The 15,013-nt window shown below is 43.6% G+C and overlaps 1 protein-coding gene across 4 annotated transcripts in view; it reads right to left on the bottom strand.

The window, feature by feature from the left end:
- LOC115324777 overlaps positions 1-15,013 on the bottom strand; it is a 72,815-nt gene that overhangs the window by 16,043 nt on the left and 41,759 nt on the right. For 2 of the 4 annotated variants that reach the window (XM_029985411.4, XM_042290957.1), the window contains exon 8: positions 7,289-7,379. The exons of 1 other annotated variant lie outside the window; for it this stretch is intronic. In XM_029985411.4, the coding sequence (XP_029841271.3) occupies positions 7,289-7,379 (91 nt within the window). Of the gene's footprint in view, positions 1-7,288; positions 7,380-11,286; positions 11,326-15,013 lie in introns of those variants that run through there. One more of the 4 variants, XM_042290958.1, reaches the window with a different exon arrangement.

Below are 15,013 nucleotides of genomic sequence, written 5' to 3'. Positions count from 1 at the left end.
CAGTCTTCCCGGTACACCTCAACCTCCCTTGCTCAAAATAGATTATTTGACGAACATTATGCCCTGGTGGGGGGTTGGCTTATGGAGAAATTTTGTTTTTCTGCTTTATCTTTCGATCTATGTATCATAATGTTCTCAAGCTTTCGCATTCACCGCTAGAATTACATTTGGACGCAATTTCGGTTTTTTGCTAAGCTTGGTTCATTTACGCGGGTCAGAAAATGGGATGTTTTCACTGTCGAACCCAGTACACTACGTGCTAGCTACCTGCGCGATCACACCTAGCCCAGGATACTCGTGGCGTTCTAGAGTTGCCCCCGGCAGACTCTCAGTGCCGGGCAACGTTGTATCGTCGTTCCGTCGAGACCCCGCGGCCCGCACGGACGAGCGACGGGCATTGCCTTGTTGCGGGTGGAAAACCCGAGGAACTACCCGCTGAGTGGACGCCACCCCTCGTGCTCGGGAGCCCGCAGAGACTGTCGCAGACAGACATGATTCTAGTGTTTTTTTTCCTTTGATCTGCAATGTGAACAGAGCTCCTAAAGTCTGCTGCAGTCACAGAAGAGACGAAAACGGCAGGAAAATACATTGGTCGTCCCATCTCCGGCGCGAGCATCCGAGCTTGGACGACGCTTCGGAGTCTCATGATCCTCAACTGTGCACGCGCAGACAAAGCACGGTGGAGGGCAACAAGCCCGGGCCAGAGGCCGGGCATTCGAAGGACGTGCCCCGCCATCTTCATACTGCTGGTCAAAGTAGTTAGTCGTTCTAGACCAACCACGCACAAAGCGATCCGTACGAAACTATACGCATGCAGTGACCGGACATTTGAATCTCCAGATTCGAGGCGGTTCCGTGCCTCTCCCCCTTGCTCGGCAACATTTTTGGCCGTACGTCATTGCAATGTAATTGTGCTTGTTTATTTTTTGTTATAGCACATTCGTTAATTAAGTCCTAATATAAGTCCTAATTAGGAATAAGCTAGAAATTAACAAAATCAAATGAAATGTACCAAGCTCCACAAGGTCTGCTAGTTCCTCATTCTAGGTACGGCCACTAAGTAAGCCATGCTTCGAACTTCGGCATTCCGATTCCCGCGTGTCTCGTAGGTGCCGCCATTCCTGCACCTAGTCCAGAGCAGGCGCAGTTAGCGGCCGTTATGACTAGAAAGTGCGACTTTCCGAGCTTGAGATACGGCGTGAGGAAGCCTCGGCGACGTCGTTTCGCTAAGTTGCGAACTGTTGGAACATTTCCAGACGATGGAAGTTGTTTCTTGCGATTTTGGATAACGCTTCGGATAACTGGCGACTGTCGTTTTAGCACCAAGACGGCATGAAGTGTCCTTTGCCCGAATCATAGCTTATGCAGTGTCTCCAATTCTAGAGCTACCTTGTGCGTAGCAATCTGTATGAAACCCCACGCATTCTGTTAATAAACTTTTGCAACTCTGAATTCAAGGCTGCCCCACGAGCAACGTTGTAACCATGCAGCTTGTTTTAGCGTCCCATCACCATCGCCACCAGCACCAACCCGCAATGCATACAAAGAATGGGGGAGCTATGGGGTTGCCAGATGTGAAGATTTGTCTACCTTCTTTCTAGGGTGGGTGTCGTGTTTGCGCGTTTGTATTAAGTTTTCAATGTTTTGGACGATTATGATGAAATTACCTGGCCGATTTCGGAAAAAAGATGGGGTGAAGAACACTATGGACAACGACAATAATTGAGTGTACAGCAGCCATAAAAAGATTATTACCTTTTTGTACCGAAAGAAATATTTGGATTCATGTAGACGCTTTCCACAATTTTTGTGCCGTCCCGTGCCAAGAGGGTCATGATGCGCCCAAAATCGAAACACTGCCACCAGTTTTACCAACCCAAAAATGTTCCTAGACAATACTATAGTTTGTTGGATGGGTTGTGTTCATTCTAATGAACCTCAGCAGTCTCTCAAAGTAGGATTTTAGGTTGGAATAAGCACGAACAGCCAGACACTACAGCCAGGAGCTTTATGAAAACAACCCAATTAAAAAGCAATTGTAATCTGAGAGCAGCTCATATTATATTAGCCTTCCAAATAAGCTTTAGACCACGTTCCCTAGTTAGTGGCATTCACAAAACACGAAATTGTGGCACCAGTAGAGAGCGTGAAATTTCGCATCAACTTGTAAATACATTCACCATGAACATATCAGAAAAAATGGCAATTAAGAAAAGTGTGCCGCCAAGTGTGTGGCAGAGTTGGCAATGCACGCAGCTGCCACACGGAAAAACTGGGTTCAAACTAGCTTAACCAGGTTCTTCTTTTTGTAATTCTGTACTCTTCTGGAAAGTTTCAGCTCCCTCTCGGCTGTCATTGTGTGTTCTGGTTCAGAACGTTCCTGAAGTGACCATGCTTATGAGAGCAGCAGTAGCTGACTGCTTCGGGACAGCCACCCTTCCGTCGACGATGCAGGATGCTCGACATCTTCTGTTTTAGTTCGTAGGCGCAAGTTTGCCTCATGAAACATTCATATTTCAGTTCTGAATTCATCTTTACTTTTCATTCGTAACAATATGCTAACAAAACATTAAAAAAAAAAAAAAAGTCACAAGCAAATAATAATTTATTTGCTCAAGATGAACATCATATTTTTTTATAAAAAAACTAAATACTAGTAAATGTGTTACGACATTTATACACATCTTACATACAAAAGTGAGAAGCTACAACTGCAGCAGGTCATAAAGGGACCACCAAAGGGTATTGGGTTAGAATTTTACTCACTGCATATCATGTAGTGAGACAGAAGAGAGACTGGACCATGAGCATAAGAAGCCAGAAATATGTCTTCCACTGCAAGTAATCAGATTTTGTTGGTTGCGGCTAATTGATGCAGTGCTGGAAATCAGCAAACCTTAACAAAGTCCGGAGCACAACATCTGCTGTGAGCATCACCAATCCAGGCGTATGGCTGAAATATTTGGCTGTGGGAGCCAGCACGAAAGAACACTTGACAGCTTGTTCTGGCCAGGAATTGAAGAAGTTAATACCGCTCAATTTTCTCTCATGTGCAACAAACGGTCGGCACATCGAGCTAAAAAAAAATAAAAAGAATGCATATCATATACGCAGGGGACTACGTTTGAACAGTATTTATACAAAATTTAAAAAAAGATGTTTCACAGTCTCCTGAAATTTTCTATTTTTAGGAAGCAGAGCTAGGGAATAGAAAGCTTGAGTAGAAACCTTGTAGCTTTGAAACTATAAAACATTGGCGTAGAGCAAAGGTGAACCTAAGAAATTGGAGCGTGCTTCTAAAGTTATAAAGACTAATTAAAATGCAACAAAAAAGCATGAAACATCTCTCCAGCTCGCCAGTTGAAAAGATATGTCATCCCCTTATCGCCTTTTACGTAACTTTCCGCTTATTCTAATGACAAACCTTTTTTACTTTTTAGGTTTTGAAAGCTTTAGGTTTTCTTATCTATCTCATTGCTGCTATAGCATCAAAATGACTGTGAGCAACTTTCACGTTGGTGCAAAGGTGCATCCAGGCAAGTCGCTGAACTAAATGCTAAGCAGGACCCTCAGCATATGTGGATATGCTGGACAGCATTACTGTGGTGATAGACAATATTGTTTCGGTGCCCACGTGAGTGTCTGATGAGAGCGGCCGGGAGCATTATAGGCTGGGTAGCTTCTACCTCTTGTCCGTTTGGTGAACACTACTTCTTTTTGTTACAACACTCTTGGCCATCAAAGTAACAAAACACAAGGAAGGTCAGGTGTCAATTCTGCAATAAGGAGCTTTGAGAGACAGGAATCGAGCAACTAGTTCCAAATCAAGTATTACAAAAATTCTTTGTGACCGATACAGATAACACCCGCGATGCTTCACAGTTCTGGGACTTTTCTTCAAGATGGCTGCCGTCACTACAGATGAGGTACCATCGAGGAACATTGCTTGTGGTGCATGTCTGTACTTGTGCCACAATTTCCGCCCTGGCTACGTAACTCCACACTTATGGCATAATCTTGCACTAGCATCTTAATCCCTGCACTCGTGGTAGCAAAATGCACTGCACACCTTGTACCACCAAATGCACTGCACACCTTGTACCGTCTTTCACGAACAACTTCCACTGTCGTGCATCCAACATCCGAGTGATGATCTGTTGTTGAACTTATCTTCAACAGATCACATAGAGTCAATACCTGCCAATGTATCATCCACACTTGGAGACGTTTGGCTCCTTACTGCTTACGAAATGTGTGTATGTCCCCAACCCGAATTTAAACCTGCCATCTGGAACCCATTGCTGGCATACTTGACCAACCATACAGAAGCAGCGCAAAATCAGGCCGTCTGTTTCATGATGGTGGCACACTCTTGCGTTGTCAGTGTGTCTGCACTTCAATCTTAATTCGGTGTTCGCTCCCTCCCTATAATCCTGGCGTAACATGGCATGACTATATCTTGTACACAAATTTACTAACATGTCCCCTAATTTCATAAGGATGTACAATCAAAGCTGTTTAGATCGTCATCGCACATCAATCCGTGCGAAGTGTTCACAAGGTCAGTCGCTCGCTTTTACGACTTCTTTTTGAATTCCCCGGTATGACTTTCCCGTGGAACAACCTTTTCAAATCAGCTGTTACTATCACTGATCCTGTTCTTTTCAGTCTCACGTAAACAAATTGGCTACTGATTTTGTCTCATTAGTAGACAATGCACCTTGAACATCTTTACAGTCATTATTTTTCAGCCGTGTAATCCCTTTAGTTTGCCCACGGCGGTGCTTATCATTTTAAATGCTTGTGTATTATATTCACATCAATGCACAGTGTTCTGAACTCTTTTTTACTGGTTATTCTCTTTGCTTGGTTAATTTGCACTGTGGCAGTGCACTTTTGCTTGCTAGCTTTTTTCCTATCCTGCCCAGTGTCAGTGGTTTAACGTGACAGCGTTAAGGAGCTCGTGTCCCAGAAAAGCCGGCATTGGTGGCGTGACGGAAAGTCTTGATTGGTCGACGAGGTCATGAAGTCACAGTCACATGACCTTGTGTGGGAATTTCAAAACAACGCACAATGCTTACGTGAAACATGATGTCGCGCGTGGAATGAAAGCGACTAAACCATGACATGTTTGCCGCACGTCGCAATCGATTTCCCTTTATGAAGTAATTCATTTGCCCTAAAGAAAAAATATAAAGAATTTTAGGCGGGATCCGAACCCACAACTCTTTGGTTGCGAGCCAGACAAGCTACTCACTAGTCCAAGCAAGGCACGCTTCGATGGCTTGGGAACCAGCTGGAGTTTATATGTTTATGTGCGTGCCCGCGAAGCCAACATAAGGTGACAGTGGCAACAGAAAAGCAAACGAGAAGGCAATGCGAACTGGGCCCGATAATGCTACCGCTATAATGCTACGCATACTTAGTTTTTCGTCGCTCCAACAAGAAACGTAAGGAATAAGACACTTTTTTTTTTTTTTCCCTTTTTGCTAGATGCGCGGGCGGGCACTTTCACCTGCCTTTGAGTGTTCAACATAACCGCCTTTACTCCGTCTGCATTTTACAGACAGGCCTGTGACCCAAGGGACTGTGAAGGTGATTTTAGCAGTAAAGACAGCTACGATCTCAAGGAGGCAAGGAGGCCTCCCAGATATTCTTTGACGAATCTTCAAAGAGTGATGAGAGAATAGAAAGTGATGAGGCGACAGACAAACATGCCGTTGATCCTCTATGCTGGACATCCTAATTGAACACAGATTGAGATTTTGAGACTCACCGTTTTATTGCTCAAAATGCGGGTCCCCAAGCCGTGCAACCCAAAACCCACAAATAAGCTAAAACACTTCCAGTGTTTTTAGGGGCGAAGCTTCTTAGGGTCTAGCCTTGTCTGTTCGGCGTCCGTGCTCAAATCGATCTTGCTGGTGCTCGAGCTCGTGCTCGTGAGCTCACGTGCTCGTGTAGGGAAAAAAAAAAAATGATGCAAAAAAAATGTTTGCGCAGTTTACAGGACTCGAACCTGTGCGGGAAGACCCCAATGAATTTCTAGTCCATTGCCTTAACCACTCGACCACGACTGCGAGACGAGTAGGGGGCTCCGAGATGTAGTAGTAACTCAAGAGCTAGGGATGTCATGAATGAAACGTTGCATGTAGCCGCTCCACGTCTATACAGGAGGGTGCTGCGGTCAAATGCGTATATAATCACGTTAAACTTTGCATGCATTGGCTCAACGAAAGGGCGTAGCCGTCAAATGCTCAAATGCATATATAACCATGTTCTATACCACACATTCTCTTTCTGACATGGATAAAAACGAACGAAAGGCTCGGCATGCTGCAGCTCAGCGCCTACGCAGACAAGCACCACCAGAGCTTCGCCCCAATCAACATCATTCCCACATGGAGATGCAGTCAATTTTTTTCACTGGCGCCTTGTTAAATGAGATAGTCAACAAAACCAACCACTATGCCAAAGAGAAAATCACAAGGCTGGGGGTGCCGACGAAACTGCTATATTTACAAACTAGATGGAGGCAAGAGCAAAGACTGTGCCGTCTGCAGTGATGGGAAAGTCAAAGGGCAAAGACGTGAAACTGTTTTCTACTGAAAACCTGCGTTCCGACACCCTGGCTTGCACCGCGGCATTTGCTTCTATAAGTGTCCTACGTTGCACAAATACCGCTACTATAGCTCAATAATTCAAATGAAAACATTCAAGAGAATGCAGAGTTATTTCAAACTGAACCAACTGATCGTAGTATATTAGAGAGTTAAATTTGAAGTAGTTTGTTGATTGATCTTTTTTCGCTCAAACTAACTCTGACTAATTCTGGGGGGAAAAGTAGCATGACCCCAAAAAGGTTAAAGACGGTGTTTAAGCGCCCTCCAAGTTTTTCGTATGTTATTGCGCATTTGCTTTTTCTGTACACTGTGTGCAGTGAAGGTGCACATTTATACAGGTTTCTGAGACTTTTTGATAATTATTACTTTTTTTATATTAATCTGTTAAGAAATTTTTGCTTGTTCTTTGAAATGTGGGAGGTGAGCTCTATTTCCCTTTCTGCCCTTTCACCTGAACTATCCATTCATTTTGTCGGCAGTAGGCAATAAATAAAATTATGGGGAAATCAGTTCAGAAAAACAATCTGTTTTTCTGAGCTGATGTTTGCATTTCATGTTATCTTATTTTGTGGTACAACTTTATGTAATGACGTTATATAAACAAATATGCACCCTGCAGCTTCGGTCTGGCAACCCCATGTCTCCCCCAGACAAAGACCTGGGCTGACCTGCAGTCGAGCTGGCCGACGCCCACGTCCGGTGCTGAGTAGCGGTAGTAAGTGTACGGGTGCAGCGGGTCCAGGGAGCCAGCTGCAGACACTGGGGCCCCCCACCAGAGACAACAGTCGTCGGTTGTCAGGTCGCCACACTAGGAACCGCTTTTGGGGGGTAGGTGGCGCCACACCGTGGGGCAAAATGACGAAGCACGTCTAGTTGGTGAGGCGTACGGGGTGAAATCAACAATAGGAGTTTGGGTTGTTCTACAGCGCGGAAAGCAGGACCTAAGCATAAATATCTAACGGTCATCCACACAAGCTGGAAAGCCAATCTATATAACAAACTTTAAAGTTTTGCAAACCACGTCCTGTAGCAGGTCCTGTAGTAGGCAAAGCGTTGATATGAAGGAGCCATTGACCCTTTCAAAGGGCACTAAAGTGCTTTTTGAGATCCTCATTCTATGGTCGTAACTCAATCTACAAGCTCTAAGCATCCTAAAAAGACCGTAATTACAATCATGCATGGACAATTTGCATATGAAAAAAGTGATCAAAGTTCCCGACACTTACCGTCGGCGCAGAATGAAAGATGGCGCTACCAAACCTTGCTGAACATGATCGAAGGACGGACGTCGTGTGTCAGCCACTCGCTAGCGATGGGTTCCCATGTGGACGAGCGGCCGACTAGTCCTGCCCGTCTATGTGGAAACCCATCGCTTGCGAGTGGCTGACACGTGCCGTCTGTTTTTTGACCATATTCAGCAAGGTTCAATAGCGCCATCTGTCATTCTGCACCTACAGTAAGTGTCGGGAACTTTGGTAACTTTTTAAATATGCAAATCAAAATTTAAATTGCAAATATGCATATGAATGTAATTTTGGGCTTTTTAGGATGCTTAGAGCTCGCAGACTGAGTTATGACCATAGAACGAGGATCTCAAAAAGTTAACAGCAGATTCCATAATATGCAAGCACATCCCTTGAAAATCAAACAATGATAGCATCACTAAACCAGTCAACCATTGGTAATGATAGAGGGTTCACCTTTGATAATGAATGGAAATATTTATTACATGTTGTAAATAATATTTAAACATAGTAATAAAAAGTACAAAATGAACAGCCAACTTTCTTCTTAGAAATTTGGCTAAGGTCACAGTAGGCTCTGTATATGTACAACAATGGGGACCAAGAAAAAACAAAAATGATTGAAAAGTTCATCAGAGCAGGGGCCCTGATCTACAAGGCGGGACCAACCGGGACCAAGGGAAGGGGACATCACCCCTTGTTGCGATTGGTCAGCTCCACACCACTGACCAATCGCAGCAGGCAGTGATGTCCCGGTCCTGCCTGATCCAATCATATAGATTAGGGCCCCAAAACATTTCAGTTGAGACAAAGCATCCCTGCCACTCCCCTTTTTCCATTCATAGTTTAAGTAGCCTGTCAATATCCTTTACGTCGAACTTGGAGAAAAACTACCATATCCGCTGAAACGTCGATCAATGAAACATGTTCCCCTCAAGTGTTATGAACTAACCAAACTCAAGATTCCAAAAATCATAGACTGTGAAAGCCACAATCACTAAATATTACCAAAGACTACAGTTGTGCTTCAAAAGTGACATTCTTCTAACTCTGCAAGAGTTAGTGGCATTGAAGTCAAATTTGAGTCACAGTTCGGCACCCTTTCACTCGTGCATGGGAACCGAGCTACCTTCACCTTCATTGAAATATAGGCCTGCTATTTTGTTTTCCTCTCGGCACCACCTTTTACAGTTAGAGGTCGACCTACAATCAAGACCAGAGAGCCACCTGTAAAGGCCTGTTCACACATTTGCATTTGCTTAAGACCAAGTTCTTGCAATCTCTTATAATGAGGGAATGCACTGTCCCGCTGGCGCCATGTATGAGGTGACCTTGGAACTGTGTTTCACTAGGAAGAAGGTTTTGCGGTACTCGCGAGGTCAAATGTATGCGCTATCTATGAGAAACGGTCGTTTATGACATTGTCAAAAGCTTTTTTATAATAAAAAAAGAAGGACGCGCAAAAAAATATTTTAATTACGGTAACTGCAGGTGTTTTTACGGCCACCCAATAGATGGCGCCAGTGCATTCTCTTGTCGCAAAAATTTTTAGGTCTTAAGGCACGCGGTCGTAAGCAGACACAAGTGTGTGAACCAGCCATATAAGTACAAGAGACCTTCAATAGGCTACTGGTAACGAAACATCCATGCGGGTGACCAGGGTTCAATCCCTAGTTCTGGTTGCCATTTAGCGGTTACGGACTGTCCGATCTACACATTTCGCGTTTACGCGTTTCCTGAGGTTGGTTGGCCGTATAAAGCCACCACTTTAAAATGTGGTCACATTTCTGACTTAAACTGCATATGGCCTCTAGAGTCACAAACATCACTCGCATACTAAAAGCAGGTTGTGTTTTTTACTCTGATGCATATACGAAAAATGGTGGTTGCATTATATTTATAAATGTAACAAGCTGTAACTATTTACCGTATTTTGTGGAGCATAACTTGAGTTTTATTTTTTCGAACATTGTCCTTGTTGCTAAACAACAGTGCGACTTATATTTTAGGGTTTTAATTACACGTTCCTAAAAACTGTTTTTTTTTTCCCCAATAATTTGTAATAACGGGTCTGTCACACCATACCCGCCAGTGCTGCTCGCAACTTGTTGTATTCGCTCGCTCCTTTCACCATTAGCTTTAAAAAATTTTTTTTAGAAATGGTTGCAGACACAAAAAAATGGAAATAAAATGCAAACGCAAAAAGATATATATCTGTCAGTGACTTTACACTAAACCTCAATGTAAAACCTCTAAACATTTTCTTTTTTTCTTTTGTGTTGTTCTGAAAATTGTCACTTACGACCCGATTTAGGCGAAATAAATAGCAGGTTTTGTTTGCCGCGAGCTCTCCATGATGGTCAATTTATTTCGTTTCTTCATACTGACTACTGCAGGTCACGAACATCGGTGGTTTTGAAAGAACTGAGTTGGATGGACATCTCAGAATTCTAACTTATTAGTTAATACCCTAAAGGCGACACAAACTGAATACATGTAGCGATTGTAGCCGTGCGACAGATTTATAAATAGAGACTTTTCATTATAAGCTCGACCACTGATTCCAACTAAGTATTCTTAAAGGGACCATGAAGGCAGTTTCGAAGTTTTATTCGACGATTGAAATGGATGTCAGGCACGTCTCAGATACTGTTGACCAAGTTCTGGCCCGAACAGAAGTTTGGGTGCCGCACCAATCGAGCAAACAGGCGCGGTAATAATGGCGCCGGGAACGATGCCTGAGACCCCACCGAGGCGGCGGCAGAAAGGTTAACTAAAGTGCGCCGTAGAAGCGTGACGACAACGGGCTCCTCGTCTGGCGATTGGTTCAAAGGATAGACGCGCTCTTGGTTTCGATTTCGGTGGTGAGATGTGATGAAAAAAGTTTATTTGAACGTTGGATAATCTTTTGAAGTTGTAGTTAGGAATTAATAGGTTTCATACCGTGTATAAAAGCATAATCTGAAGCGATCCCTAAGTTTGTCACTGGTTGAACGCATCCCGCACTGCTACCTCGGGTGCGTAACAAGCATCGAGCAACCATGGACAAAAAAAAAAAAAAAAGAGGTACGAGCGCCGGGGGCGGCGGACTCTTGGTTTTGGTTTCGTGCGTCGTCTCGTGTACGCTTTGCGAACTGGTGTCTCACCAATCATGCCGCGTTTATGTGCAGTAGTAAGTTGCGCGAAAGGTCGGCTAAAGACGTGCGGTCGATCAGGCGACGTTAGTTTGCATAAACTGCCGACCGATGTAGTAATGCACAGCATTTGGTTGCGCGCCGTCGTCTTGCGTAGAGCTGTGGATAGCGGTGTCAGGATTTGTTCGTTGGATTTCCGACCAGAAGACTTTGAGCAGCACCTTCACGTCAGCCGGAGTCTGGGTAAAAACATGAAGTTCCCGCGTCTGAGGAAAGCGCGGCGTTGTCGTCCATTTCTTCCAGGTTTTCTTCACAGACCGGCGTGCACTAGAGTGAACCACGGGAACCACAATGAGTGTGCACTAAATCCTACCGATGCCGACAGTGCTCCCCGACTTCACTTCTCTTTCCAGAGGCGAAAAAGGAAAGAAATCTGAATGTTTGTTTCGGTTTCGCAAATTTATTTGCAGGTACAGAAATAAGAGTCACAACGTTCTAGAACAAATTGTGTGGCATGCCAGGACCCCAATGCTTCCGAAAACACCTTATTTAAAAAAAAAAAATTAAATTGCCTTCATGGTTCCTTTAATCCCCAAAGTTAGATTAAACGGAAATGTATTACAAGATGCACCACTCGCTGACGGTAACTCTGTTGAATGGCCACAACATTTCAAGATCCCTCCTCAAGGTCATTCCCGAGAAAAAACTAATATTTTTAATTTTCGGTTAATATCGGTTACCGGTAAATAGTTTACGATTATGGTTACGGCTACGGTTACTGAAAAATTTTTGTTCCTAAACAGCTTTGAGTTTCGGTTATGGTTAAGGTTTAAGTCCCTGGTTGCTACATGTAAAAGGAAGGATTGCGGCTAGCTGACCTTTCAGCAGCGCCAAAAAAAGTGTGTCAAGATTTATCTATCTGCCTACATGCTGATGCTCGTGTCGTCTCCGTGACTTGGCCTAGGCTAGGCCTAGTGGTCCAAAAGCATGGTTCACGAGTGTCTGGCACGTCAAACTTACGTTTACTCAGCATGTGCACACTCGAATAAAGCAAACTACCTTTTTATTTTGCATGCTTTATATCCTTTTTCTACGAAACACTCAATTGCCCCTGCCAGACAGTGCCATTCTTTGGGCATTGCTCGCAAGTCGAAACGTCGAAGTTGTTGTACGACAAACAGGAATGTGGACTAGCCAATTATGCGAAACTCCAATTTCACAATACCGATGTGCATAAAACGAAAAAATTAATCGCATGAACCGTGCAAAGAGGTGCGACTTATATACTAACTTTTCCGCAGAAATGGCTCATTATACGGATTTGCGACTTATAGTCCGGAAATACAATAAATGGTGAAACAGAAAGACTCAACATGCTTGCAGGGAGCACATGGTACAAAAGAAGTACTATAACCAGAAAGTAGGCAGACAGCCATCAACTGCTACAAAAATCGTTTGAATTCAGAGATATTTTTACTTTTTTTTAATGTAAAACTGGAATGCAATATGCCAGAACAAGTTTGATTAACGGGCAAATGAAGTCACAACTCACTTAATTTATGCTAACTCGTATTGAATCAAAACGATTGACACTGAACACTGCCAAACATTAAAAAAAAAATTGGGCCAAAAACTCAGCCAGTCACTTTTCTGTTCAACAGTCCAGAACATGAAATTAACTCTAATTATAAATACACTAAGCTTGTTCCTTGATAATACAGTCTAAGCTCATTACAACAGACCTGGTTACAACAGACATTTGAATATAACATACCGATTTGTGAAGTTTGGTTGGTTTTCCTCTACATACCATTGACTCAACTTTATACCTGCCATACAGCATACTCCTTTTACAACAGACCAAAATCTTGGTCAAAATCAAGGTCTGTTATACTGAGCTGAGACTGTACTACACTGTGAGAACCCCCAAGAGACGACATGCAGGTCTGGTCCTGCTACAAGCCTACTAGTAAGTCATTCAAATTATTTTTTCACTTTGTTCCTTTCTTGCAACTGAATCATCAAACTTCTTTGATAATAGCTATCACAAATTCACAGGTATAGACCCTTTCTTCAAGGGTGCCACCATCTTGAATAGTTGTCACTTCCAGTATGGGCGAAAACATTGTTTTGCCGTCGCCACGCCAATAGAATGCATTTATGAGAAAAGCGTAACCGTCAGCCATTCTCGTTTTCTCTCCCATCTATTTTCTATTTGCAGGTTGAAACGTTTTAATATTTTTTCGTCGCCCATACCGGATATGCCTACTTGGCGGTCGGGGGCGAGAGTAAGCGGAAAAGGTCTATATACTATGTATATTTTGTAGCCAGCATTAGTTTATCACGTAAACATGCGTGCATACCCGCATGGCTACATATTAGCAATGCAACGCTACCGCTCCAGGCCATACGAGTTACGTTTCAGCATATTAACCAGGCCAGACAGGGCCATGGAGAATGTCGAAAAGCTCGAAAGATAACTGGGGCAGGAATGTTTTATCTAGAGCAAATGCATAAACTGGGAGATTAAGTAACTCTGATAGCTCCTGTTTCAAGCTTAGAGTGCACCATTTCGAGTCTAGAATATATCAGAGAAGGCAGCATCCTTAAACAGTGGAAGCTATGATCCTGTAAGTTTTTATTAAAAAGTATTGCATGCGGTTGTGGATTTTGCATGTAATTTTTCAATTATTTATTTGTGCTTCACCCGGCCTTGGGACCTGGAAATTGCAGCTAATTAACTTCAGGGTGTGCTAACGATGGCCAATGTAAATCACGCTTATTTCATCGGACAATATTCCAGAGAAAAAATGCTACAGTACAGTTGCCAACAGATTTTTCTAACTCTGCAGGGACCGAAAAAACATCCGAATAATATAGCGGTCCCAAAAATCAGCAGATTAAAAAACTTGCCTTTATTACAATAAGCAGGCCTAAAAAAGTCATCAATAGTGCCTTGCTTTGGGTTACGCCTCCGCTAGTGTTCGGCCACTTTCTATTGGCTCGAAAATCGCTGCCACTCAGTACTTTCCGCGCTTCTTAGCGACACTTTGCGGTGGCGGAAGAACAGATGGGACCATGACGTCCACGACAGCATAGTCTGAAAACTAGATTCACCGAGACGAGATGAGAGGTGCAAGTCCGCGACAGCAGAATGCCGAATGAACAGAGCAAACTGGTAACCATGGTGACAATAACAATGTGCAACTAGAGAAAAAAAAAGAGCGGTAGCATAGCATTATTTAGCGGTAGGACTTAGCAGTACTCAAGTAGCACTGCCAAACCAAGCCAATCCATGTGCAGCCAACATAGAATCCAAAATGGCGAGTTCTCCGCAATGTTCCCCGCTGATCGCTTGCAATGATTTTGTCCGAAAAATCGAACTTTCGCACTTCAGGCTGTCCGAATCATTGATTGCAAATATGCAATACTTCTATCCATAAGGTCACGGTTCCCTCCTTTAGGTTCGAAATGTTGAACAAGTCCGGATAATGGGCAACCGAAAAATCAGTCGACCACTGTAGTTGCTCCAGCGTCAATGCACTCCCTCGAGTGCAACGCCACCGAACTGATCACTCCAATCCAAGATATGTTAACTATTGCGAGGACCCTTGCAAAACCCCAGCGGATTCGGCCAGTCACCAAATGGAAACGTGCGCTTTAAGCCCCCAAAGTGACATTCAGCCTCCACCCATCTCTGCTATGTGATACTCAGCGAAGCAGGATTCCCAGAGAACCCCCCTCAAGCTGCTCCGTCCCACAACTTCTCTGAGTCATCACTATAATTAAAGTTGATCATTTTATGGTACATTTTGCAGGATAAATGCCGACGGAAATACAGGCTCTTGAACTATCACACCTCGAGATCAAAAAGCTGGAAAACCTGTGCTGAAAACCTCCTCTTCCTCGACAACGACGATTTGCCCGCAGTAATCCAAGCAACGGCTCTGGCCACATTCCAATATTTATTCGATCTAACACCGGCATAAAGGCTCTGCCAGGTAAGGCATAGACT

The sequence above is a fragment of the Ixodes scapularis genome, unplaced genomic scaffold, assembly GCF_016920785.2.
Source record: "Ixodes scapularis isolate PalLabHiFi unplaced genomic scaffold, ASM1692078v2 PGA_scaffold1__304_contigs__length_218370807, whole genome shotgun sequence".
NCBI classification, from domain to species: Eukaryota; Metazoa; Arthropoda; class Arachnida; order Ixodida; family Ixodidae; genus Ixodes; species Ixodes scapularis.
Note: the sequence above shows the minus strand (reverse complement) of the source record. Positions and strands in the feature narration are given on the sequence as shown.